Raw genomic sequence first — 24,376 nt, forward strand, 5'->3', positions numbered from 1 at the left:
ATAGAGTCATAGGAACAATCTTTGTTACCTTGGATGTGTTTCTGATTCAGTTTGTCCAAAAACACTCAAAAATGTCTCATAATTTCTCCAAAATTACAGAAAAATCATCACAAATACCCTAGACTCGTCAAAATGTTTTCAAAACATTTCCAAAATGATATGACTCAAAAAACAGTCTAAACTTATCCAAACTGCCCCAGAGCTTTACCAGAATGACTAAGCTTTACAAAATTAGAAAAAAAATGTGAAAAATGACAAAACGTGTCGATAATGGTCCAAAATCTGTCCTAAAGGAGTTAAAAAAATGCATAAATAACTAAAACAACATCTAAAATTCCTTGAAAATTACACAAAATTATTGAAAAAAACATCCAAAATGACCAAAATAATATGCATAATTTTTCTCTGTAAGTAACTTTGAGCATCAATATTATGGGATGTATCATAGTTTGAACAGTTTAATATCTATAACATAGAGTCTTTGAAACAATCATTGGTACTCTAGACGTTCTGTTCCAGTTTTCGAAAATCACTCAAGAAATTGTCCAAAATGACTGACAATTGTCTCAAATTGAGCAGTTTTTTTTTTTTTTTTGCAAACTACCTCAAACTTATCCAAATTGCCTCGAAACCTTCCCAAAATGGCAAAAAGATCTCTGTGGGACGCCGTTTCTTGATAACCGAGCTGTTGTTGGCCGCCTCACCTGTGCGAATCCCACGAAGAAGAGCTGGTCGTTGGTCAGGTTGACGGCGGGAAGCCTCTTTTCTTCTCCGTTTCTCTGGATCCACGACCGATAAGCCTGAAGGAGAAGAAGACCATCGTCAAACACCGAGACCCATGTTGCCGTGGTGGTTTGCAACAAACTCTCATACTAACGTGGTACGCCGCCTTCAGCCCTCCGTTGTCAGCGATGTTTTCTCCCAGCGTCTGTTTGCCGTTGACGTGTTCTCCGTTGACGGTGTAGCGGCTGTACTGGTCCACCATGCACTCGGTTCTCTGACGGAACGCCTCCACCGACGAGTTCTGCCACCACTGCCTCAAGTTCCCCTCCTTATCGTACTCACGACCTGACGGACACCGAGAGGACGCCTCAGTTAGTCCAACAATAAAGATACCTGTCAGTCTGAACACTAATCAGTCACCTAATCAGTTCTGCAGAAGTTAACCGGCTAAAGTTTTGACTTGAGCTTGATAAATACATGTGTAGATTCTTACTCATCCAGGTCCTGGTCATCCTAAAAGCTTCAATAAAAAAAGCAGCTGAACTTCTAAGTGCTTCTAAGATGGCATATGTTGAGAATCTGTAGTATCTATACCACCGTTCAAAATTCTGCGGTCACTTAGAAATGTCCTTATTTTTGAAAGAAAAGCATTTTTTTTTTAAAGGAAGATAACATTAAATGAATGATAAATCCAGTGTAGACATTGTTAATCTGGTAAATGACTATTCTAGCTGGAAACGGCTGATTTTTAATGGAATATCTCCATAGGGGTACAGAGGAACATTTTCCATGATGATTGGAAAACCCTTGTGTAATTATGTTAGCATGTGAATAAAAGTGAGTTTTTATGGAAAACATGAAATTTTCTGGGTGACCCCAAACTTTTGAATGGTATTGTAGATCAACTTTAGCTCATTTAGAGCAACTTTAACTGATATAGAGGAACTTTGACTAATGCAGAGGAACTTTAATTCATGTACACGACCGTTCAAAAGTTTAGGGTCACTTAGAAATGTCCATATTTTTGAAAAAAAAAACCAATTGTTTCAGAGACTCAAAACTGGACTAAAAAAATGTCAGAAATGATTTTTTAAAAAAAACCTTGTCCAAAATGACTCAAATTGACTTAAAAATATCCATGAGTCACACTTGAACCTGAATCAAAGCAAATGTAAGACCAAGAAAAGTTAAAAATTGAGACAAAACTGAGACAAAACATAAGTCACAGCTGAATCTAAGTCAAAGCATCTACAAGAGCAAGAAAAGTTGAGTCATTCTGAACTAGTTTTGTTATTTTTAGTCACATTTCAAATTATTTTGTACAGTTTTAGCCTGACAGTAAAATAAAACCTTCTGGATGAATAAAATAAATGCAGCTCGGCTCAGAAACAGTGAACAGAGGAGCCAGATCCATTCAGCATGGTGAAACATCTTTCTGCAGATGATGAGCAGAGTAGAGAAAACAAACAAACTTATTCAACAATATAAGCTATTTGTACCGGTTTACAATAATAACCATGTAGTTGGTGTTTGTCCACTAGATGGCGCTGTCAGACTTGTTTTTAAGGGCGTTTTTCTTAAGAGGAGTCTCATATTTTGAATTGAAATGTCCCTTTAACACGTAACGAACTCTAAGTGCAGCGAACACATTTCGACAGGTGACAGGCAGTAAATATGACCAGAGACTCACCCTGATCATCGAAGGCATGCGTGAGCTCATGACCCATCACCACCCCGATGCCACCGAAGTTTAACGCTCTGAAAACACAAACAGGAACAGCAAACACATCTTTAGAAAGTTCCTCCAAACACCAGAGTCCAGAGAGCAGCAGGTCATGTTTTTATTAGTTACTAAATGAATACAGACAAGAAACTAACATAGTTCATTAGTAGTTATAGTAACGTCCTCTCAGCGCCCCCTAAAGGCTGCAGAGCACATTGGCAGAATGCAGCAATGTTAGAAAAACAGTAGGAATTGTGTCTAGAAGCTGATCCTGGTATCAAATGATGGTAAAAATGATCCTTTCATTGTCTACACACCCATGATATTGATATTCACAGTTGGTTAAGGCTCATTCCAGAATTGGAGGACATTTGGGCTTCAAAATTTTTTGAAAAATCAACCTTCCCTTTTATAGTTTTCTGCTCCATTTTCATCAATAATAGGTAATAAACTATCAAAGGCTTGATTGGCTCAGCTTCCACATCAATGGTAGCATTTTTATTCCATGTTTTCTGTGTTGTTTGCTAACCCTACTCTAATCACAGTAACAGGGTTGCTAATCCATGCTAATGTAATCTTTTTCTCAGCAGTAGAAGCTAGATATTTAGCTGTTACTGCTGACCAAGAGGACAAACTGACTGATGGAAAACAGTCCAAAGAATCAGTCTGATCCTGATAATATGAGGTAGAGTGAGACATTCAGTCAAGGCTGACAATGTTATGAAAAGATAAAAAATAGAAGAGAGGACATAGCTTTGCTCTACTCATTCTTTAGGAAAACTGTTTGATGATGTAAACGACAAAAACTACACACAAAATGAGAAAAACAAGACACAGAATGACAAAAGCAAGACATAAAATGACAAAAATAAGACACGAGACAAAAACAAGACACAAAATGACAGAAATGACAGAAACTGACAGAACTAAACAGAAAATGACAAAAACTATACACAAAAGACAAAAACGTCATCAACAGTGTTGTGGAATATATTTCATGCATAATAATAATTATTTAAAATATTATGTTGATTTAAAAAATCCCACAATTACAAGACACATCAATGAAAAAAATAATCCCAAAGAAAGGAGATTAAAATTTCCTTTTAACTGTTTTGAGATTCAGTTTGGTCATCAGGGGGAGGGACAAGAAAGAAATGTCATTTTAGTGGGAACTCCAGACTTATTTGGTATTTTAAAAATATTTACAAACATTCTTTTCTCCTAGTTTCTTTTAGATTTGGTCTCAGGACAAGTATATTTACACAACAACTGCATGTTTTAGTATTTTGCACATGGATTATTTCAAATTTGATGGGAAATGTCCTCCAATTCTGGAATGATCTTTATAAAAAAAAAAAAAAAAAAGACTAATAACCAGATTTAGTGTTTAGATTGTGGCACCTGGGTGGTTGTAAAACTGATTTAATTGCAGTTTTTAACAGAACTCTAATGTGTTTTTCATCCTTGAACATTCAATCTGCCGTTCTGATGAAGTTATGAGACTAAGAAATGCTGTAAAATGTAAATGAATGAAGCTGTGCAGGTGAACAGACTTTGGGTGGTCGTGGGCGTAGAAAGGAGCCTGCAGGATCCCAGCAGGGAAGACGATGCCGTTCTTGGTGGGCATGTAGTAGGCGTTAACGGTTGGAGGAGTCATGCTCCACCTGCAGGAGAACACAAGGAGACAACTTCACAAATGTCCTGACAGTTTGGTCAAATGCTAAAATGCTGAGTTTGTACCAGAAGATTTCCAGTTCCAGGAACTAATGTTTGAGAACTTTGCAAGAAATTAAAGGTTCCTTCAGGTTTTCTGTAATCTGTGTTTCCATAACAGTCTAAAGCTCAACCTGAATTCTTGTTTTAATTAAGTGCAAAACATGTTTATTTTATTTATTTTTATGTATTCATGGATTCTAGCGGAAAAAAATATTGAAAAATACACATTTACGTGTTCCTTTTACTGTGTTTATTAGTCACATATGCAAATTAATACATTACTTGCATCTGCAGACATATTTAAATAAAACTAAATAGATATAATATGAATACATAAATAAAAATATCTCAAGAGTAAGTTTGTTAAGATGTAATTTATGTTCCTGAGATATTTTTGAAACCTTTTATTCTCTTCATGTTCATACTTCTGGATATTTTTCTGGGCTCCATAATGATATGTTGTTTATGTTTTTCTGACTTTGATAATATTTTGTTTATTTATTTAACCTTTTATTAATATTCTGATAAATATTCCTTGGATCATCTTCAGATTTTATTATTGTTTGTCAGACGTTTAAGAACTTTTTTTTAATCTATTATTAAGAATTTCACTTTTTTTTTTACATTTAATTCATTTGATTACATTTTCAGCATCTTTATTAAAATCTTTTTACATTTTCTTTCCATTTTTTAAAAATATTTTTGGATGTATTACTTAACATTTTATTATTAATTGTGAAATGGTAATTACTTCTGTGGCTTTGGTAATACTCTTTGATTTTATTTTTTTTTTACATTTTATTAATATTTTCTGGCATTTTGTTTATTTTTAAGAATTTTATTTGTGTTCTGGACATTTATGCAATATGGAATTTTTCATGAGATAATACCTCATATATAGATTTAGAAATAAAACTGACAGGACAAAGGTGGTGAAGTTTCATGTTGATATTCTTTGGTAAAATGATGATTTCTATTAACAAGTCACATACAGTTAGAATTTTTTATGACTTTTGGTAATATTCTTTAAAAGTTTATTCACGTTTCCTTCATATTTTTCAGACATTATTTAGACATTATATTAAATATCAGAGTATCTGTTGATGTTTACTGGTCTTTGTTGGACGTCTTCCTCAGCTGGTCGGCCATCACTCGAGCTGAGAAGTTGTAGAAGTTCAACATGTTCTGGAAGAAGCTGTCGTCCGACACTTCGTACTGAAACAAACACAACCAGTTAGATAATATATTGACATGTAGATGCTGGTGTTGGACAGTAGGGGGCAGCAGAGCGCCACTCAGGGAACTACAACCCTCTTCCTCTTTACTCACCCCGTCATAAACATCGTCCAGCTCTTTGGGGTCCAGGATGAATTCTGGGAAACCGATCATGTCGTAGATGGCGTCGGCCTGATGAGGAACCAACAGTCGGAACAATAAAACTATTTCTGATTAAGGTTCTTCCGCAGTGAATCCATTAAAATCTGAGTTATGAAACTCTTCAACCCTCTGAACAGTTTCTGGGTAAGAGTCATGATTCCATAAAGCATAAAAAGTTGACTTTCTTTGATTATTTATGTGGCAATTATTTTAAAAAATGGAAGCAATATGTTCAATATTTTGTCCACAGGTTTTAACACTGGAATTAAATGTCTCTACATTCTACAGATATTTAACTGTTTACATGTTTAAAGCTGCTACGAACTGCTTCACTCTACTCTGTACTTCAGTTTTAGGAAGATGTTCTGTCACACTGAGTTTCCTGTAATCAGATTGTAGACGTCCGTTTGGTTACCTTATCTTTAGCCGCCTGCCTTGTCTGGTCGTCCATCCAGCTGAGTCGGTCCAGAGCTTCCTTAAATGCAGAGCGGATCTCGTTGATCATCTCCTCGGCCTGAAACAGAAAGAACAGGTGAGCTTAAACCAACCAGAGTTTACCTGCTTCAGATGAACTACCAGATGGAACTGTGGAGACTCACAATCTCTTTGCTGTGTTTGTCGAACGTCGCCTTGACGAACAGAGCGCCCAGAGCAAAGCCCAGAGTGTCATCGGTGTTTCCAATGCAGGTCTGCCAGCGAGGGGTGCACGACTGAAAAACACAACCAGTTAAACCAGTTAGAACCAGTTAGAGTTAGTTAAGACTAGTTAGCACCAACCACAGATGTCTCCTCGACAGCAAGTAGCAACCAGAACCATTTACAGACAGTAAGACCTGTTTAAACCCATAAGAAAGCTTGTTATGGTAGGTCTAGACCAGGCGAAGGGAGTACTAGACCAGTTAAAACCAATTGTTGATAATAAAACCATCCATTTTTAACACCACAAGTCTAAACACCCAGAGTCCACAACCAGTTTCAACCAGTCTCAACCAGCCAGATAGAATAGTCTAATTCGTTTTGATCGCAACAGGTTGACAAACGAAGAAATATGAAACTTTTACAGCTCAAACCGCAAATCTTTCTGACCAGTTACAACCAATAAGAACTAGTTAAACCCAGTACCAACCAATTTAAACCTGTTACAATCAGTAAAAAGCTTGTTATAGTAGGTCTGAATCAGGCGAAGGGAGTACTAGACCAGGTAAAACCAAGTGTCGGTAACAAAACCCTCCATTTTTAACACCACAACAAGTTTACACTCCACAACCAGTTTAAAACTGCAAAAAAGAATAATCTAATTCATTTTGATTACAAAAAAGGTTGAAAACCAAATAAATTACAACCCATTACAATTAGAGCTGGTTACATTTTGGAACCAGATCAAACCAGTTCCAACCTTTTCCTTCTACTTAGAATGAATAAGAAACACTATGAACCAATTACAATGAGTCAAACCAGTTAAAACCAGTAGAAAACAAGCTTGTTATTGAAAGCAGATCAGTTAGAGCTATTATTAAATCCCATAAATTTCCCGGTTCTGACTTGCTATAGCAACCTCTTGCACTGGTTTTAACTGGTTCAAGCTGTCTGTAACTGGTTTAAACTGGTTTTCACTGGTTATAACGGGACAGAAAAAGGTTTTAACTGGTTTAAACTGGTTATAACTGGTTGGCAGGTGAAGTTCTACCAACAGCTGTCGTCAAAGTAGCTGTAGGGAAAGAAATATGTGCATCAGTGGCAGTAACAGGATCAACTGTAGTACTTACAGCGGCATTAGTTGTAAAACTAGTACTGTTGCTACTGCGACAAGTACGGCTGTGGTTGAGTAGTATCAGTAGTAGCAGCAATAGTTCTATCAATAGTATCTGTAGGATTATACCTACCTTCTTGGTTCCGTAGAGGCTCTCCAGCAGTTTGTCCTGAGCGTTCTCGAAGCGTTGATCCAGACTGGCGACGCTTTTCTGAACCAGCGTCCACATCATGTAGTTGTTCAGCAGACTGCAGACAGTACAGGGTTCAGGTTAAAGAGTCTGACAGACCATAATAATCAGAGAACATCAGGGATTCAGGGTCAGTTAAAAACATTTCTGTGTTGGAGATTCTTCCATGATCTTTATTAACCGTCTGGATGGTTGTGTCTAGTTAGTCGCCATCTTTGTTTTGATTTGGATACAACTTTAGAAATTAGTTCAAATCTAAAGACTTTATCAATCTGATGATCCAAAGAGTCTTTGAGGATTCTGATGTTTTTATATTTTTAAACATCGTCAGTTCAGAAGGATTGTCAACTTTCCGACAGTCCTTGAACTATCCCTATGACGTGGTTCCATTGGAAAACTTGACCAGTTCTAAGTTTAAAACTGACTACTCTTCAAAATAACTTTATTCTATTTGTCTTATTTAAAAGTTCATCAAAAATACACTGATCGCTCTAAACAGATTCCAAAAAAGTTCAGCAACTGACTCAGCTGAGACTTTTAGTAAAATAATGATTGTTTTGAAGTCATTTTAGACATTTTTTTTCCTTTTGGAAATGTTTTTGTGATTTTAGACAATTTTTGAGTCATTTGGAGCAAATTCTGCGTCATGTAGGGGTTTTGCCATTTTGGACTTTTTATTTTAGTAATTTTAGACATTTTTAAAAGTAATTTTGTACACTTTGGACTCATTTTGGCATATTTTTGTGCACATTTTCACCTCATTGGACAAGTTTTGTCACATGACAGTAATTTTAGAGTTATTTTGAGTTTCTTTGGACAAGGTTTTTGCTATTTTTGACCAATTTTGAGTCGTTTTTGGATAATTTCAAATGATTTTTGGACAGTTTTCAGCCAGTTTGGTAAGTGTATAATTGATTTGAGAAATGTCTTTGGAATGTGGACATTTCAAAGAAATTTTAGACTATTTTCATTAAATTTTGATTAATTCTGGACAAGTGTTTGAGGTATCTGGGGCAAATTTTGAGTCACTTAGAAGAAGGCTTTGCCATTTTGGACAATTTGTTCAACATTCTCAGGTATTTTTGTGCTCATTTTCATTGCATTGGATAGGTGACCGTCACATGACATTTTTAAAGTTATTATAAGTTACACTGGACAAGGGTTTTGCTATTTTTGACCATTTATGAGTCATTTTCTGACTACTTCAAATCGTATTTGGACAATCATGAGCTAATTTGGGCAGTTTCTAGAAATGTTTTGCCACTTGGATATTTCTAGGCCATTTAGAACTAGTTTTGACATTTTAGACCACTTTTGTCATACTTTGATTTATCTTGGAAATTTTTAGGTCATTTTTGGATACTTTTGGGCCATTTTGGGCAGTTTACAACTTATTTTACAAATGTTTTGGGAATTTGGACATTTCTATGTGATTTTGAAAGGTTTTTTTTGACATTTTAGACCATTTTCGTCATACTTTGATTCATTCTGGACAAGTTTTTGAGTTATTTGGGGCAAATTTTGATTCACTTGGAACAGGGTTTTGCCATTTTGGATGTTTTTAAAGTAATTTTGGACAATTTGTTAAACATATTGGAAATTTTTTGTGCTAATTTTCATCGCATGGGACAGGTTTCTGTCACATTACATTCATAGAGTAATTTAGAGTTACTTTGGACAAGGTTTTTGTTATTTTGGACAATTTTTGAGTTGTTTTCTGACTATTTCAAATCATTTTTCAGTTTTGAGCCAATTTGGGCAGTTTCTAGGTCATTTTAAAAATGAAAAAAAAATTGGACATTTTTATGCCATTTAAAATCCTTTTTTGTCACGTTGGACATATTTAGATTCATTTTGGACATTTTTTAAGGTAATTTTTGGACAATTTTGAGCCACTTTGGCCAGTCTAAAACTTTGGAATTTGGACATTTCTAAGTGATGTTAGACAAGTATTTTTTGACATTTTAGACCATTTTCCTCAGCTTTGATTCATTCTGGACAAGTTTTTGAGTTACATGGGGCAAATTTTGAAGGCTTTGCCATTTTGGACATTTGTAAAGTAATTTTGGACAATTTGTTAAACATTTTGAAGTATTTTTGCATAGATTTTCATTGCACTGGACGGGTTTCCATCACATGACATTTACAGAATAATTAATTGGACAAGGTTTTTGTTATTTTTGACCATTTTTGAGTCGTTTTTGGACAATTACAAATAATTTTTGTATAGTTTTGCACCAATTTGGGCAGTTTCTAGAAATGTCTTTGCCATTCGGATATTTCTAAGTAACTTTGAACTATTTTTTTGACATTTTAGACCATTTTTGTCATGCTTTGATTCATTTTGGACACATTTTTGACATTCTGGACACATTTTTGAGCCATTTTGTACAAATTTTGAATGACTTTCGATAGGTTTTTTTCTTTTTTGGACATTTCTAAGTAGTTTTAGAGAATTGTCAGGTCATCTGGGATGAAGACTGAGTCAGTTTGGACATTTTAAAGTCATTTTAGACTCATTTTGAGACATTAGAGACTAATTGTACATCATTTTGGACAGGATTTTGTCATTTTGGACATATTGTGTGTTCAGAGGGTTAATTCAGTTTTGCTGTTACATGAAACTGTGTGAGAAGAATCTAAATCTGATGCTTGCTGTGTGTGAAGCTGAGCTCTGCAGAGTGATGGAGGTTTCAGCAGCAGATCATAGATATTGAAACGCTGGTTTACCTGCGGTCCGTCCTGTTGATGAGCTCCGACACCTGCTGCAGATACTCTCTGGCGTACAGGACGACCGGTTCGGTGTCGTTCAGCTCCAGAGGAGACAGAGAAGACAGCAGGTAGTCGAGCCAGTCCACAGCTGGAGCCAACATCTGGATCAGACGGAGATAAACATTTAACAGTTCAGACGACATCAGTCAGAAGATTCATTCAGTGTCTGGAGTTACATAATGATGAAGCAGAACTCCAGTCTGAGATATTTACAACCAACACAGTCCATCAGCTGAAGCCTGGAGGCTGTTTTGGATCACAGTTTATTGGTTTTTATATGTTTTGTGGTGGTTGTCTGTCTCTTTGTGGTCAGTGTTGGTCTATTTGTGGTCCTTTGGTGTTTCTTTATGGTTGTTTTTGTCTGTTTGTGGCTGATTTGTGTTTTCTGCTGTGATTTTGTGTCTCTTTGTGGATCTTTTATGTCTCTTTTTGGTCCTGTCTGTCCTGTGTTTGTTTGTGGTCTTTTTGTGGTTGTTTTCTGTCTCTTTGTGTTTTTTTGTATCTGGTTGTGGTCTTTTATTGTCTATTTGTGGTCCTTTTGTGTCTGTTTATGGTCGATTTTATGGTTGTTTTGTGTCTCTTTTTTGGTAATTTTGTGCTTGTTTGTGGTGATTATTTTGTTGTTTTGTGTCTATTTGTGGTCATTTAGCGTCTTTGTGGTTATTTTATGTCAGTTTATGGTTGTTTTTATGGTTGTTTTGTGTCTCTTTCTTGGTCTTTTTTGTTTGTGGTCATTTTGTGTCTCTTTGTGGTTGTTTTGTGTCTGTCTGTGGTCAGTTTGTGTCTTTGTGATTTGTTTTGTTTGTTTTTTTGGTCCTATTTGTCCATTTGTGACCATTTTATGTCTCTTTGTGGTCATTTTGTGCTTGTTTGTGGTGATTATGTGGCTGTTTTGTGTCTCTCTGTGGTGGTTTTGCATGTGTTTTTGATTGTTTTGTTATGTTTTGTGTCCCCTATTGTACTTTTGTCTCTTTGTGGTCATTTTGCGGTTGTTCTGTGTCTGTTTGTGGTTGTTTTTTGTCTCATTGTGGGCCTTTCTGTCTATTGTGGTAATTTTTTTTCTCGTGGGTGGTTTGCGTAATTTTGTGGTTGTTTTCTGTCTCTTTGTGTTTTGTTATGTCTGACTGTAGTCTTTTTTGTCTATTTGTGGTCATTTAGTGTCTTTGTGGTCCTTTTCTGTCTATTTTGTGGTTGTTTTACGTCTTGTTATGGTTGTTTTGTGTCGGTTTGTGATGTGTTTTGTTCCTCGTTTTTTTTTTTTTTGCCTATTTCTGGCCATTTTAGATCTTTTTGTGGTAATTTTGTTCTCATTATGTGTCATTTTGTGTCCCTTTGTGATTGTTTTGTGTCTATTTTTGGTAATTACTTTGCAGTTATGTGTCTCACTGTGGTCCTTTCTGTCTATATGCGATAATTTTTTTCTCTTTGTGGGTGCTTTGTGTCTTTGTGTTTGTGGTCATTTTGTGGTTGTTTTGTCTCTTTGTGTTTTGTTGTGCTTGGTTGTGGTCTTTTTTGTCTATTTGTGGTCATTTAGTGTCTTTATGGTCGTTTGTGCTTGTTTTGTGTCTCTTTGTTTTCGTCTTATCTCTTTGTGATTTGCTTTGTTCCTCTTTTTGGTCTTTTTTGTCTATTTGTGGTCATTTTGTGTCTGTTTGAGGTAATTTTGTGATTGTTTGTAGTCATCTTGTGTGTCTTTGAGGCCAATTTGTGTTTTTTTTTAGGTCAGTTAGTGTCATTCTGTGTCTCTGTGGAGATTTAGTAGAACTTGATGATACAACAGTTTGTCACTTGCAGACACAAATCGACAAAAAAGACGACGTAAAATGACTCCAAGTCTGTGGTCTACTCAACACTGACAACAACAATTATGTGGTGGAAAACATAACAGAATAAAATAAGTTAAGGGACAAAGATTAGAATTTCTTAACCACTTTCTTCTAGTGGTAACATCGACTTTTGCTCTCGGTGTTGAGTTCATTTAGTTGTTGTGCATTTTAACTTCAAATGAATCCAAGCATTTCAAACCTTGTGTTCCACGTTTTAAGGCCAGGAAAATATAAGAATCTTAATAAGAACATGAGAAACAGCAGAAGATCTCAGCTGCACATGTTCAGATTAGGCGCTAACAGTCTCAGTGAGGCTGATGTGGATGAGGTGGGAACGTTCTGGGTGTTTGTTCTTCCTGAACATGTGAAACTAAAGTGATTCCAGCCCACGTTCGGCTGCAGGTCTGTCGGCTGTAATCCTCGTGTGGGAGCCGACGACTCCACCCGGGGGGGAGACGCTGGGATGAAAACCTAATCCTGCTGTCTGCTGCAGCTTCAAACAGGCAGAAACTTTTTAAAAAGTCAAACCTGAGACTCTGCAGGAGGAAACTCTCCACAGCGAAGCAGGTTTTTAAAGACTTAAGTTCTAGGAGCTTTGAAGTTCTTCACACGTCGGTTTAAAGTTTTCACACTTTTTGTTCTCCAACCAAGAAATTTATAAAGTTTCTGGTGTCGTTTTCTTCCAGCAGAGGGCGCTGAAGGCAAAAATACTCCACAACAGAGTCACTCACTTTCAATATTTCTGCTGGAAACACATAATCAATCTTTGATTTAGCAAACTTTTCTGCAAAATGGTGTTGTGCAGCAAATATATTGAAACCTGATGTCACCACTTCATGAAATGCACGGTTGCAAGATACAGAATCTAATTTACTGCTTTACAAAAACCTTTTAGTCATTATTCTGATGGACTGTGTTGCATCAACTTAACATTTTGTGTAATTTAAACTCAAATTTCTGCTTCAGTTGCTTTAAAATCAAATTCAAGTTGACATGACACAATGAAATTTGCTGGACAACTGGGTTAATTTTCAAATCATTTCCTTTATACCTGGATGACTTCAGGTGTTTAAGGCTGGTAGTTTAAAATATCTTTGATTTTGGAGGAAAATCAGATTCCATTAACTCTGTGTAGTTTGTTGGTTCTTGTTTTTTTAGAGTTCTTCATTAACTGACTGCAGATAAGACGGTAAATATCCGTATACATCCATGTTAATGGTCAGAATGAGAGTGATGGAGTGCTGTTTAGGTCAGATGATCTGGCCTCCACAGCCACCTGACCGAAACCCAGTCCAGATGTTTTGGGATGAGATGGACCACAGAGTGAAGGGAAAAGGACCAACAAGTGCTCAACATCTCTGGGAACTCCTTCAAGACTGTTGGAGAACCATTTCAGGTTCTACCTCATGAAGCTCATCCAGAGAATGCCAAGAGCGAACAAAGCAGGAATCAAAGAATCTAAAATATAAAACGTTTTGACTTATTTCACACTTTTAAGTTTACTCATATTTCCATATGTGTTCATTCATAGTTAAGATGCCTTCAGTGAGAATCCACAATGTAAATAGTCATGAAAATAAAGAAAAAAAATTAAATGAGAAGGTGTGTCCAAACTTTTGACTGGTCCTGTAACTAATATAATATGACACAAGACAACACAGTATGCTATGCTATGACACGATACAACATAACATGATATGTCTTGATACAATGCAGTACATGTCATGATGCAACATATGTCATGACACAATGTAATATAATGGTACAATATGATACAATATATCACGATACAATGACATGACATATGATGATATGATACAATGTGATATGTCCAAATAAAATATAACACAATACAACATGCCACTCTATGACAAGATATGTCACGCAACAATACGACACAATATTTCATGATATGTCACGATATGGCTTAGATATAACATGATCTGTCATGATAAAATGCAACCTATTACAACACGTTATGATACAACACAGTATGTCATGATATGATGGTATGATGTAATAAAAAATGAGCCTGCCGCCACTGCCGGAAAAAATCCTAGAGGAAACAGTGCACGATGCAACATATTATGACACAATACGTCATGATATGTCACGATATGGCTTATATATAGGATGATATATTTCATGATAAAATACAGCACAATACAGCACATCAAGATATGTTATGATACAATGATGTAATAAAGTAAGCTATGTCATGATCTATTACAACATGAAACGATACGACACAATAATATCACATCATGATATATCATGAAATACTACAGTTTTGCTGAATATTGCTGCCATGTTGTTTTGTGTTGATGTTGATTGTGTGTTTGTTGGAAACAGACGCTGCTGTTTAAAGTAGGTTGGAGGTTAATGACAGCACGTAGGGGGCGCTGATGACCATTATTAGCTTTACTGGACACATGACATATAAAGCACTTAATGATGCTTAGTGACAGAATGATGCCACCGTCATGGTGGGAAAAATCAACAACGTCCACAGCAGTAAACAAAAACAACTTTCAGAGCGCTGAACCGAGGACAAAGAGTCCAGACTGTTCTTCATCTGCACATCAACCATGTTTATATAATAACCTGTTATCTAACCTCCTCCCTCGTCTCTCCGAGGGATGCAGTCACATAGCAACAGCTCATGGCAACAGTCGCCATGGTGAACCCCTGAAGCATCTGCAGCCCTGAAGGACGGAGAGCTGCAGCAGAGAGGAGCAGAGCCGTCCACAGCATCGCAGCAACACTGCAGAGACCTGAGCTGAGGCTTAACGAAGACACAACCAACGCACAACCGGCTGCACAAAACACACAAACACACAATTAAAACAACCGATACCTGGTCAGGAGTAAAGAACACGGAGAACTCCTCCTTGATGGCTCTGACAGGTTTATGTCCAGGGAAAACCACAAAGATGGTAAAAGTCGTTTCAGATCCAGACACACTTTTCTGACCGTCCTGCATACAGTTGTCTTACTGAAGTGCTCTGCATCTCCTACATTATATAAAAAAAACTTCCATTTGCAAAGAACCGCAGCACAACACACAATATCTGCTGGGATGTGAGAGCATGACTGTGGTTGGTGATGTTGTAAATGTAAGGATGGATTAGGTTGGATGTAGATTATGGACTGTGACGTGAAACGGTACCGCTCTAAAAGATAACTGTCCGGAAATGCGAGAACATCTATGCGCTGATAACAATCTCCTGACGAATATTTAAATCTCTGTGCAGTAATTCTGCTCCTTCATCCACTGGATCGTTAATGAAAGGACATTTTGACACACGGCAGAACTAGACTACGTCAAAACTCGCCTGATGACTGAATGAATGAGGAAATCTAATAGCGTGTGGCTGAAAGAGGGCGGAGACTGAGAGAAACTCGAGGTTTACTGAGAAAAACCTGGTCCCAACCAGGTTAGAGTCAGAGAGTCTGTTACTATGGTAACTGACTGAGAGTTTAAGTTACCCCTCTTTGTGAAACAAGGTAGAGTTACCCCTCTGTCTCGGGTTTGAGTTACCTCCCTTTGTGAAACGGAAAACTCTGAGTTTCCCTCATTTCAGGGTTAACAGACTCAGAGTTTTCACTAAACCTGCTTTGTGAAACAGACCCCTGTTAACAGCAGAGTTACCGTTTTTGCTTGTCCTATCTGTGTTGGGGTCTTTGCTGATGCCTCAGATATCTGAGGGCAGAAACACCAAGCTAAGGGCATAAATGAAAGCTTCAAGAAGAGGTTTGGTGTCTGCAGAGTTAAAGAATCCAGGTGATGGACCAAAATCTGATCACATGCCTCAGTTAGAGACAAACAACAGCACTACTAGCAACTAGCAGATTATTTAAGTCAGCTTTTTGCTCCGTCTGTATGCCGACGATTTGATGTTATTACCTTCTGAACTTAGCGATTGATCAACTGCTCAGATCTCAGAGAGGAGATTTTTCCACCACATCTGGACTCACCTGGAGCTCGGCGATGGTCACCTTGTGGTAGATCTTCTCCTCGTCCCTCCGTTGGTCCTGAGGGACGGTGATGTTGGCGAGCGCCGTCTCAAACTCCAGAATCTGCTGCATCTGAAGCTGAGTGGAGCTCCTCTCTCCACCCAGCAGCATGCCCAGCTCCACCATGTAGTCCAGGTAGGCCACCAGCACCTGAACGCACCACCAAGGACAGTCAGTCTGGGAAAAATGTTCAAATAGCCTGAGGTTCAGTAGCTGCTCTGGTCTCTTACCTTCTCATTGGCTGTCTTGTTGAGGTAATAATCTCTGGATGGCAGGAAGAGCCCTGATTGGTCCACCTGCAGAGGAGACCAGAGACCATCAGACCTGAGGGCCAATCAGATCGGAGCTATGCCGACAGCCACACTCCAATCCTAAAGCTTATTTTAATACACTTTTTAAATACTTTATTAAGATTTTCAGATATTTTCAGACATTTGATTACTATTTTTTATTTACATTTTAATGTTATTTTGATGTTATTTTGAGACATTTTATTCATATTTTCATATATTGAAATAATATATTCTCAAAATGCATTATTATATTTGGACATATTTATATTCTTGGTCATTTTATTCATATTTTACAGTGTCTTAATAGTATTTTTTAGCATTTTTTTGGTTTACATAATATTTATTTTTGACAAATTTATTAATATTTTTGGATAGATTAATATTTTACATAATTTCATTATATTTTCAGTCATTTCATTAATATTTTGGACATTTAAATATTAATTTCAAACATTTATTTATTGCTTTTTAGACATTTTACTTATATTTTCTGACAATTACTATTTTGTTTTGAAAATATTTTTTTGCCATATTAATATTTTGAATTATTTAATCAGTCATTTAAATAATATTTTTGCATTTCATCAATATATTTATATATTTCAATAATATCTTCTCACAATGTATTATTTTTTGGACATAGTTATATTCTCTGTCATTATATTAATTTTTTTAAAACATTTAATTAATGATTTTGGACATTAAAATATTATTTTCTAAATTCTTTTTTTTAAACATGTTGCTTATATTTTCTGACATTTACTTAATACTTAGTGTTGAATAGCTTTGAACTATTTATTAATATGTCTGGATATATTCATATTTGACATAATTTCATTAATATTTTCAGTCATTTAATTAATATTTTTATATTTTAGACATTTTTTCAATATTTTCAAACATTTATTTATTTATTTTTGGAATTTTTACTTATATTTTCTGCAATAAATATTTTTGCTTTAAATATATATTTAACAATTTATTAATATTTTTTCCATATTCAGATTTCCCATTATTTAATCAGTCATTTAATTAATATTTTGGACAATTTTTATCAATATTTTCAAACGTTTCATTCTTTTTCTGACATTTCAGTAATATTTTCCTAAATGTTTTTAATATTTCTTTAATGCATTAAAGCATTTTCTGGTTAGAAATTTTCTGAAATTGGCCACAAAACCTACTGTGACACCTTCACAGTCTCAGAAATATTACAAATAAATAGAAGTTACAGGAATAAGTAAAAAGATGAACAGTAATGTTCAAATACACAATTATTGAAACAAATCAATCATTTATCTTCAATGAATAGTTTCAGCTCTACTTGTATTTATTGTTGAGTTGTTTATTTTAGTACTGTGTGTTTCATATTTCTCTATGAAGCATCTGATTTCTGGTTCTGGTTCTGGATCACCTGGATCACGTTGCTGTTGGAGTTTTTGGGATCGGTGCTGACTCCGACGCTGAAGAATGGCTGAGCTCTGTACGGACCTGAAACCACCTTGAGAACCTCCATGAAGTTGTCTTTGTCCCACGGACCCGTCATGTTCCAGCCGCCGATCTGCAGACGGAACAGAGGAAACCAGACTTTCTGTTTGTTCCCATTGTTTGTTTGTTTCTGACTAAATAAACCGGTTCACAGCGGTTCATCCTGAGGAGAGCAGGACTGAGGGATGCGGGGAGGCGGTTGCCGTGGCGACAGGGTGTAGGTGTGTGGTTACCTTGGCGATGAGGTCGATGAGAGGCTGAGCTCCGAGCTCCTCGATTCTCTGAGTGTTGAGGCAGGAAAGATAATAAGACTGAGTCTTCCTCTCAGCCTCACTACTGCCATTAAATGTCCCATTTTCTGAAAGAGGAAACAAGAAATCAGTTAAATCAGTAATAAAACCAGTAAAACCAGTTAGGCCAGTTCTCAAACCAGTACAACCAGTTAGACCAGCTCTAAAACCACTTAGATCAGATATAACAACCAGCTAGACCAGATTTAAAACCAGTACAACCAGTCCAGGCCAGCTCTAAAACCAGTGAAATCTGTTAGACCAACAATAAAACCAGTACAACCAGTCCGGACCAGCTATAAAACCAGTCAGATCAGAGTTAAAACCAGTACAACCAGCTAGACCAGCTTTAAGACCAATAAAACGAGCTAGACCAGCAATAAAACCAGTGAAGCCAAATAGACCAGGTTTAAAACCAGTTAGACCAGTAATAAAAACCAGTAAAATCAGTTAAACCAGATATAAAACCAGTGCCACCAGTTAGACCAGCTCTAAATCCAGTTAAATCTGATATATAAACCAGTTAGACCAGATTTAAAACCAGTATAACCAGTCCAGACCAGCTCTAAAATCAGTGAAATATATTAGACCAGCAATAAAACCAGTACAACCAGTCCAGACCAGCTGTGAAACCACTTCAGACCAGTTCTAAAACCAGTTAGACCAATCCAGTCCAGTTCTAAACTCAGTTCAACCAGTCCAGACTAGTTCTAAAACCAGTAAAGCCAGTCCAGACCAGTTCTAAAGCCAGTCCAGACCAGTTCTACACTAGTCCAGACCTGTTCTAAAACCAGTAAAACCAGTCCAGACCAGTTCTACACTAGTCCAGACCTGTTCTAAAACCAGTAAAACCAGTCCAGACCAGTTCTAAAACCAGTTAAACCAGTCCAGACCAGTTCTAAAGCCAGTCCAGACCAGTTCTACACTAGTCCAGACCTGTTCTAAAACCAGTAAAACCGGTCCAGACCAGTTCTACACTAGTCCAGACCTGTTCTAAAACCAGTAAAACCAGTCCAGACCAGTTCTAAAACCAGTTAAACCAGTCCAGACCAGTTCTAAAACCAGTCCAGACCAGTTCTCCAAGCTGCCTCACCCAGCAGGTGTTTGAGCAGCGCTTGGTTCTGCTCCCAGATGCTGTTGAAGGTCGACCATCTGGACCGTCCATCTGGCAGCGGGTTCTTCCTCATCCAGCCTCCGCAGGCGAACTGGTAGAAGTCGTGACACGGGTCGGCGCTGCGGTCCATCGTCTCCACCATCTGACTGGCCACCGTCACGCAAGCCTCCGACAGGCACAGGCCACGCCCACTGTCTGCAGGGCATCATGGGAGAGATGACAAACATGTCAGGATACAGCAATCGATACATTAGCATTAAAATATTAGCTTAGCCTAAAGTCAGCTGGTCAGTTAGCGTTACAGCAAGGTAGCATAGCATAAAAGTACTATCTTAGCTTGAGGGCAGCTAGCTAACTAGTGCTACAGCAAGCTAACAGCATAACATTATTGGTTTAAACTACAGTCAGCTAGTTAGCTAGTGCCACAATAAGCTAGTATAACACAGAAGTGTTAGCTTAATCCTAAAGCTAGCTAGCTAGCAAGTGGCACAACAAGCCAATATGGCATAAAGGTATTAAATTGATCTTAAATTCAGCTAGTTAGCAGTACATCATGCTAACATCGCATGAAATTATTTGCTTAACTTAAAGTCAGCTAGTTAGCTAGTGATACAGCAAGCTAATATAGCATTAAATTAGTAGTTAAACCTAAACTCAGCTAGTGATACAGCAAGCTAAAATAGCATACAAGCATTTGCTTTCTCTAAAGTCAGATAGTTAGCGATTGCTAGAGCAAACTAAAAGGGCATTAAATTATTAGCTTAACCTAAAGTCAGCTAGTTACGTAGTGTTACAGCCAGCTAATATAGTTTAACATTATTAGCTTAACCTAAAGTTAGCTAAGTACCCTTTTAGATTGGTAATAATACACTTTTACTGCTGGTTAGCTTTTATTTTACTGTATTAGACATTTGTGTACATCATTTATCAGAAATCTAGCATTAGTAAGATTGGAGTTTTGAAAATCATTGACATCTATGGGGAGCATCTTCATCTTAAATTCCACATATTACGGAAAAAAAGCTTTTACTTTTTGTTCAAACTAATGGATAATTCTCCAAATGACTCATGTATCACAGTAAAGAAAAGTTTTTATATGTATAGTTAACCACAGAGGCTAATAAAAAGGAGGCTTGGACAGGAAGTATAGGTGGGGAGGAAAAGGTGGAGACAAAAAAGGAAGGAAAGGAGGAGGCGGAGATGGAAAGGAAAGGACAGAAGGAATCAGATGAGGAAGTTTCAGGTACCAGAACTGAAGCCGAGGCCCAGTACCACCAGGCAGGCCAGCAGAGCCAGCAGGGCGGCCAGCAGCAGAACCGACAGCAGAACCTCCAGCTGGGTTCTCCGGCCCAGAAGGTCCACGCCACCCTTCCTGAAGCCCACCTGAGACACAGAGACCCTGGATCCATTAATCAGTCCATCATCCATCCGTCATCCATCATCCATACATCTACTGCTGATCCGGTTCTAGTCAGTTATATTTTATCACATACATTCTGTAAAAACCTCTAGAAAAATCCCTAATGAGTAAAAAAAATGGAATAAACCTTCAGACAAGGGATAAAGGTTGAACATCTGCTTCTGATTTGCCCAAAAAACAATTGCTACAAGCTGCAGTTCCTCTAACGTCCACTAGAGGCTGAGTCAGTTCCCATTAACCTCCATGTTAAAATGTCAAACTTTACAGAAGAAATAAACAAGTTCACAGGCAGGTACAAAAACATTTTTTGTCTCTTCAGTTAATTTCTCATTTCCTGACAACTGTACAGGAAGTGAATCCTTCCAGAACTCTTTCGTTTAAATTGTATTAAAGCTGAAAGTTCTGCATCTTTGCTTATGTTTGGATTAGCAGGAGTTAAGAAAAACGTCTTTACATACAACCAATGATCTGGTTTACGGAAACAGCATCAATTTACATATATTTAAAACAATTCACACCAGAGACGCCTGAACTCACCACGTCAAGAATCATTTTAGCTCCAGTGAACAAGAGATCGACTGATTATCAACCCAGACGATTATTATAGTCATCATTTTTGTCGTTGTTTCTATCAGCGAATATAATTACAATGATAATGCCTGAACAATCCACCTATTGGTGTCAGTGCTTATTTTGCTAATCATGCCAGGCTAAGGGCATCACTGATTTGCTTAGGTTAAAGTCAGCTAGTTAGCTAGTGCTACAGCAATCTAATATAGCCTTAAAGTATTAAATTTATCCTAAATTCAGCTAGCTAGCAGTACATAAAGATAAAATAGCATAAAAGTATTTGTTTAACCGAAAGTCAGCTAGTTAGCTAGTGATATGGCAAGCTAATATAGCATACAAGTATTAGATTTACCTAAAGTCAGCTAGCTATCTAGTGCTATGTCAAGCTAATATAGCCTAAAAGTATTAGGTGAATCCTAAATTCAGCCAGCTAGTTAGCTAGCAAGTGGTACATCAAGCTAATAGAGCATAAAATTATTTGCTTAACTTAAAGTCAGCTAGTTAGCTTTTTAGACCGATAATGATATATTTCTACAGTTGGTTAGCTTTTATTTTACTGTATTAGATGTTTGTGTACAGAATTTAACAGAAATCTCTATGAATGTCTATGGGAAGCATCTTCCCTTAAAAGTCCTACTTTTACGTTTTCACATGTTACGGAAGAGGTTTCTGTGCCTGTTAGCCTGCAGCTAATGCTATCTGGAGTACCACTAACATCTGTCTAAAGTCATATTAACACTCTGTTCCAAGTGACAGACTCAACTGAACAAGAAGCACAAAAATCTCCACAAATCAGAGGATTAGCTACGCTGACATTGGCTAATGCTACGCTAATGCCTAGCGGTGAAGTTAGGAGGTAGCCTGAGCAGAGTAGGAACAGTAAGATTTGGGCCTCAGTGGGTAATGAAGGTGATAAAACATTAACAAAACAGAAAAGAACAGCAGGAGACAAACTGATAGACCTCAATCGATCGGTAAACAGAGGAGGACGTTCAAACACCATAAAGTCATCAACATATTCAACTACATGAACATATTTGGCAACAGCACCCAAGTTATGAATTTGATTTAATGTACAAAATATTGCCTCTGTGATGATCAATAATCGATCCAAAACTAAACACATCAGTGGGATCCTAACTGTGAACCAGGACTTGTAGCACTTTGATGGAAATCATGACCCAGTTTCAGAAACAAAACCCTTTAAAGTAAACAACTTTGCTCCTGGGAGAGAAGCATTTGGTCATCTGCTGTCTCCAAATGGGCTTTTTGTTGAAATTATGGGAAAAACTGTATAAACAAACAGTATAATCTGCCTATTTTGTGTTATTTTTAGTTGTAATTTTCCAATCCCAGCGAGGCTTATGCAACAGAAGTGGTGTTTTTGTCTGAACTATCTGTTAAAGCTGCCTCCCTGTCCTCGTCCAGCTCAGTTGTTGCGTTCCGGAGTTGCCAAAGTAACTTGTGTTGACCAGCAGCTGGACTGGCGGCGCTCCAGACCCCCACTGCTGCCGTCTTTGTTGGAGGTGGACTCACACCGAGAGGCCTCCCGTTGTGTTTTCAGTCGGAGGCCTCCCAGGTCTGCCCGGGGGGAGGGTGGGTGGATCGGTTACGACAACAAAACTCATTTCTTCTTCTTCTGTTTGTGCTGTGTTCACTGACCTCCACTCTGTCGGGAGACGAGGCCGCCTCAGCCGGAGCATCCGACACCTCCTCCTCCTCCAACGTAGCTCGCTTGTAGCTGGACATCTGCAGGAAAACAGAACGCACAAATGATGGAGATAAATCAGAAAACTCTGCACAAACACAAACCTGTGAAATCAGCCTGATGAGGAATGAAAATCCTGATAGCGACGGCGTTAACCAGCGTCCTTTACTCACATCGGCTGCTATTGATCGCTGGGCTTTTCTGTATTTATTATTCATTGGCTGCTGTCTGAAAGCCAGATTGCTCCACTGGGACATTAAAGCTTTATTCTGCTTTGGACAACTGATACCAGTTTTCAGAGCTGAACAGGTCTTCATCCTGTTTGCTGCGAACACATTCAGACTCCCTGACGGCCCCATAAATCTATACGTCTTCTATCATTTTATCTAAACATACAGAAGTAAATATGTTGGATTCTTGTTACATTTTTTCAAATATGCATGCAAATAACACACGTAATTTTGTTTTTTATTCGTATCACTGCTAGGTCTCTTCTTCTTCATGCATGACTGGCCTTTTTTTTTTCTTTTTTAATATTCAGTTGTATTTACAATTCAAAGCAGCTATGAGTCACAGTCAAATTGTCCACCAAACTAAGAAAAGTTAGACACAGATGCAAGTCCGAGTCAAAATATCCACGAGTCACAGCTGAATCTGAATCAAAGCAAACATGAGACCAAGAAAAGTACAAAATTGAGACAAAATGAGTCAAAACATCCACGAGTCACAGAGTAATCTGAGTTAAAGCAAACATAAAACCAAGAAATGTTAAAAATCCAAGAAAAACTTAGATGAAACATTACTGAGTCAGAGCTGAATCTGAGTCAAAACATCTACAAGACCAAAAAAAGCTTTGAAAATTAGATAAACAAAAGACAAATTAGCCACAGCTGAATTGGAATCAAAGCAAACATAAAACCAAGAAAAGTTCAAAATTGAGCAAAAAATTTGTCAAAACACCCATAAGTCATAGCGTAATCAGAGTCAAAGCAAATATAAAACCAAGATACATTAAAAATTTTGATAAAACTAAGATGAAACATTATTGAGCCAGAGCTGAATCTGAGTTAAAACAAACACAATACCAAGAAATGATAAAAATTTTGATAAAACTGTGTCAAAACACCCACGAGTCAGAGCGTAATCTGAATCAAAGCAAACACAAAACCAACAAACATTAAAAATCTAAGCAAAACTTGGATGAAACATTATTGAGTCAGAGCTAAATCTGAGTCAAAATATCTATAAGACTAAAAAAAGTTGTAAAATTAGACAAAACTGAGTCAAAACACAAATGAATCACAGCTGAATCTGAATCAAAGCAAACACGAAACCAAGAAAAGTTAAAAAATTGAGACAAAAATTAGTCAAAATAGCCTTGAGTCATAGCTTGATT

At 37.2% G+C, this 24,376-nt stretch overlaps 1 protein-coding gene across 1 annotated transcript in view; it reads right to left on the minus strand.

The window, feature by feature from the left end:
- Nucleotides 1-24,376, minus strand: part of ece2b (endothelin converting enzyme 2b) — a 46,889-nt gene that overhangs the window by 4,268 nt on the left and 18,245 nt on the right. The window contains exons 2-18 of the mRNA XM_023273978.3: nt 22,935-23,021; nt 20,530-20,665; nt 19,262-19,477; nt 18,112-18,236; nt 17,805-17,951; nt 16,328-16,393; nt 16,059-16,247; nt 10,213-10,355; nt 7,426-7,540; nt 6,142-6,252; nt 5,958-6,056; nt 5,495-5,572; nt 5,277-5,380; nt 4,003-4,113; nt 2,414-2,481; nt 878-1,068; nt 705-800 (exon numbers count right to left, since the gene is read on the minus strand). Of these exons, the coding sequence (XP_023129746.1) occupies nt 705-800; nt 878-1,068; nt 2,414-2,481; nt 4,003-4,113; nt 5,277-5,380; nt 5,495-5,572; nt 5,958-6,056; nt 6,142-6,252; nt 7,426-7,540; nt 10,213-10,355; nt 16,059-16,247; nt 16,328-16,393; nt 17,805-17,951; nt 18,112-18,236; nt 19,262-19,477; nt 20,530-20,665; nt 22,935-23,021 (2,082 nt within the window). The remainder of the gene's footprint in view (nt 1-704; nt 801-877; nt 1,069-2,413; nt 2,482-4,002; nt 4,114-5,276; nt 5,381-5,494; nt 5,573-5,957; nt 6,057-6,141; nt 6,253-7,425; nt 7,541-10,212; nt 10,356-16,058; nt 16,248-16,327; nt 16,394-17,804; nt 17,952-18,111; nt 18,237-19,261; nt 19,478-20,529; nt 20,666-22,934; nt 23,022-24,376) is intronic.

The sequence above is a fragment of the Amphiprion ocellaris genome, chromosome 7 (genome assembly GCF_022539595.1).
Source record: "Amphiprion ocellaris isolate individual 3 ecotype Okinawa chromosome 7, ASM2253959v1, whole genome shotgun sequence".
Lineage (NCBI taxonomy): Eukaryota > Metazoa > Chordata > Actinopteri > Pomacentridae > Amphiprion > Amphiprion ocellaris.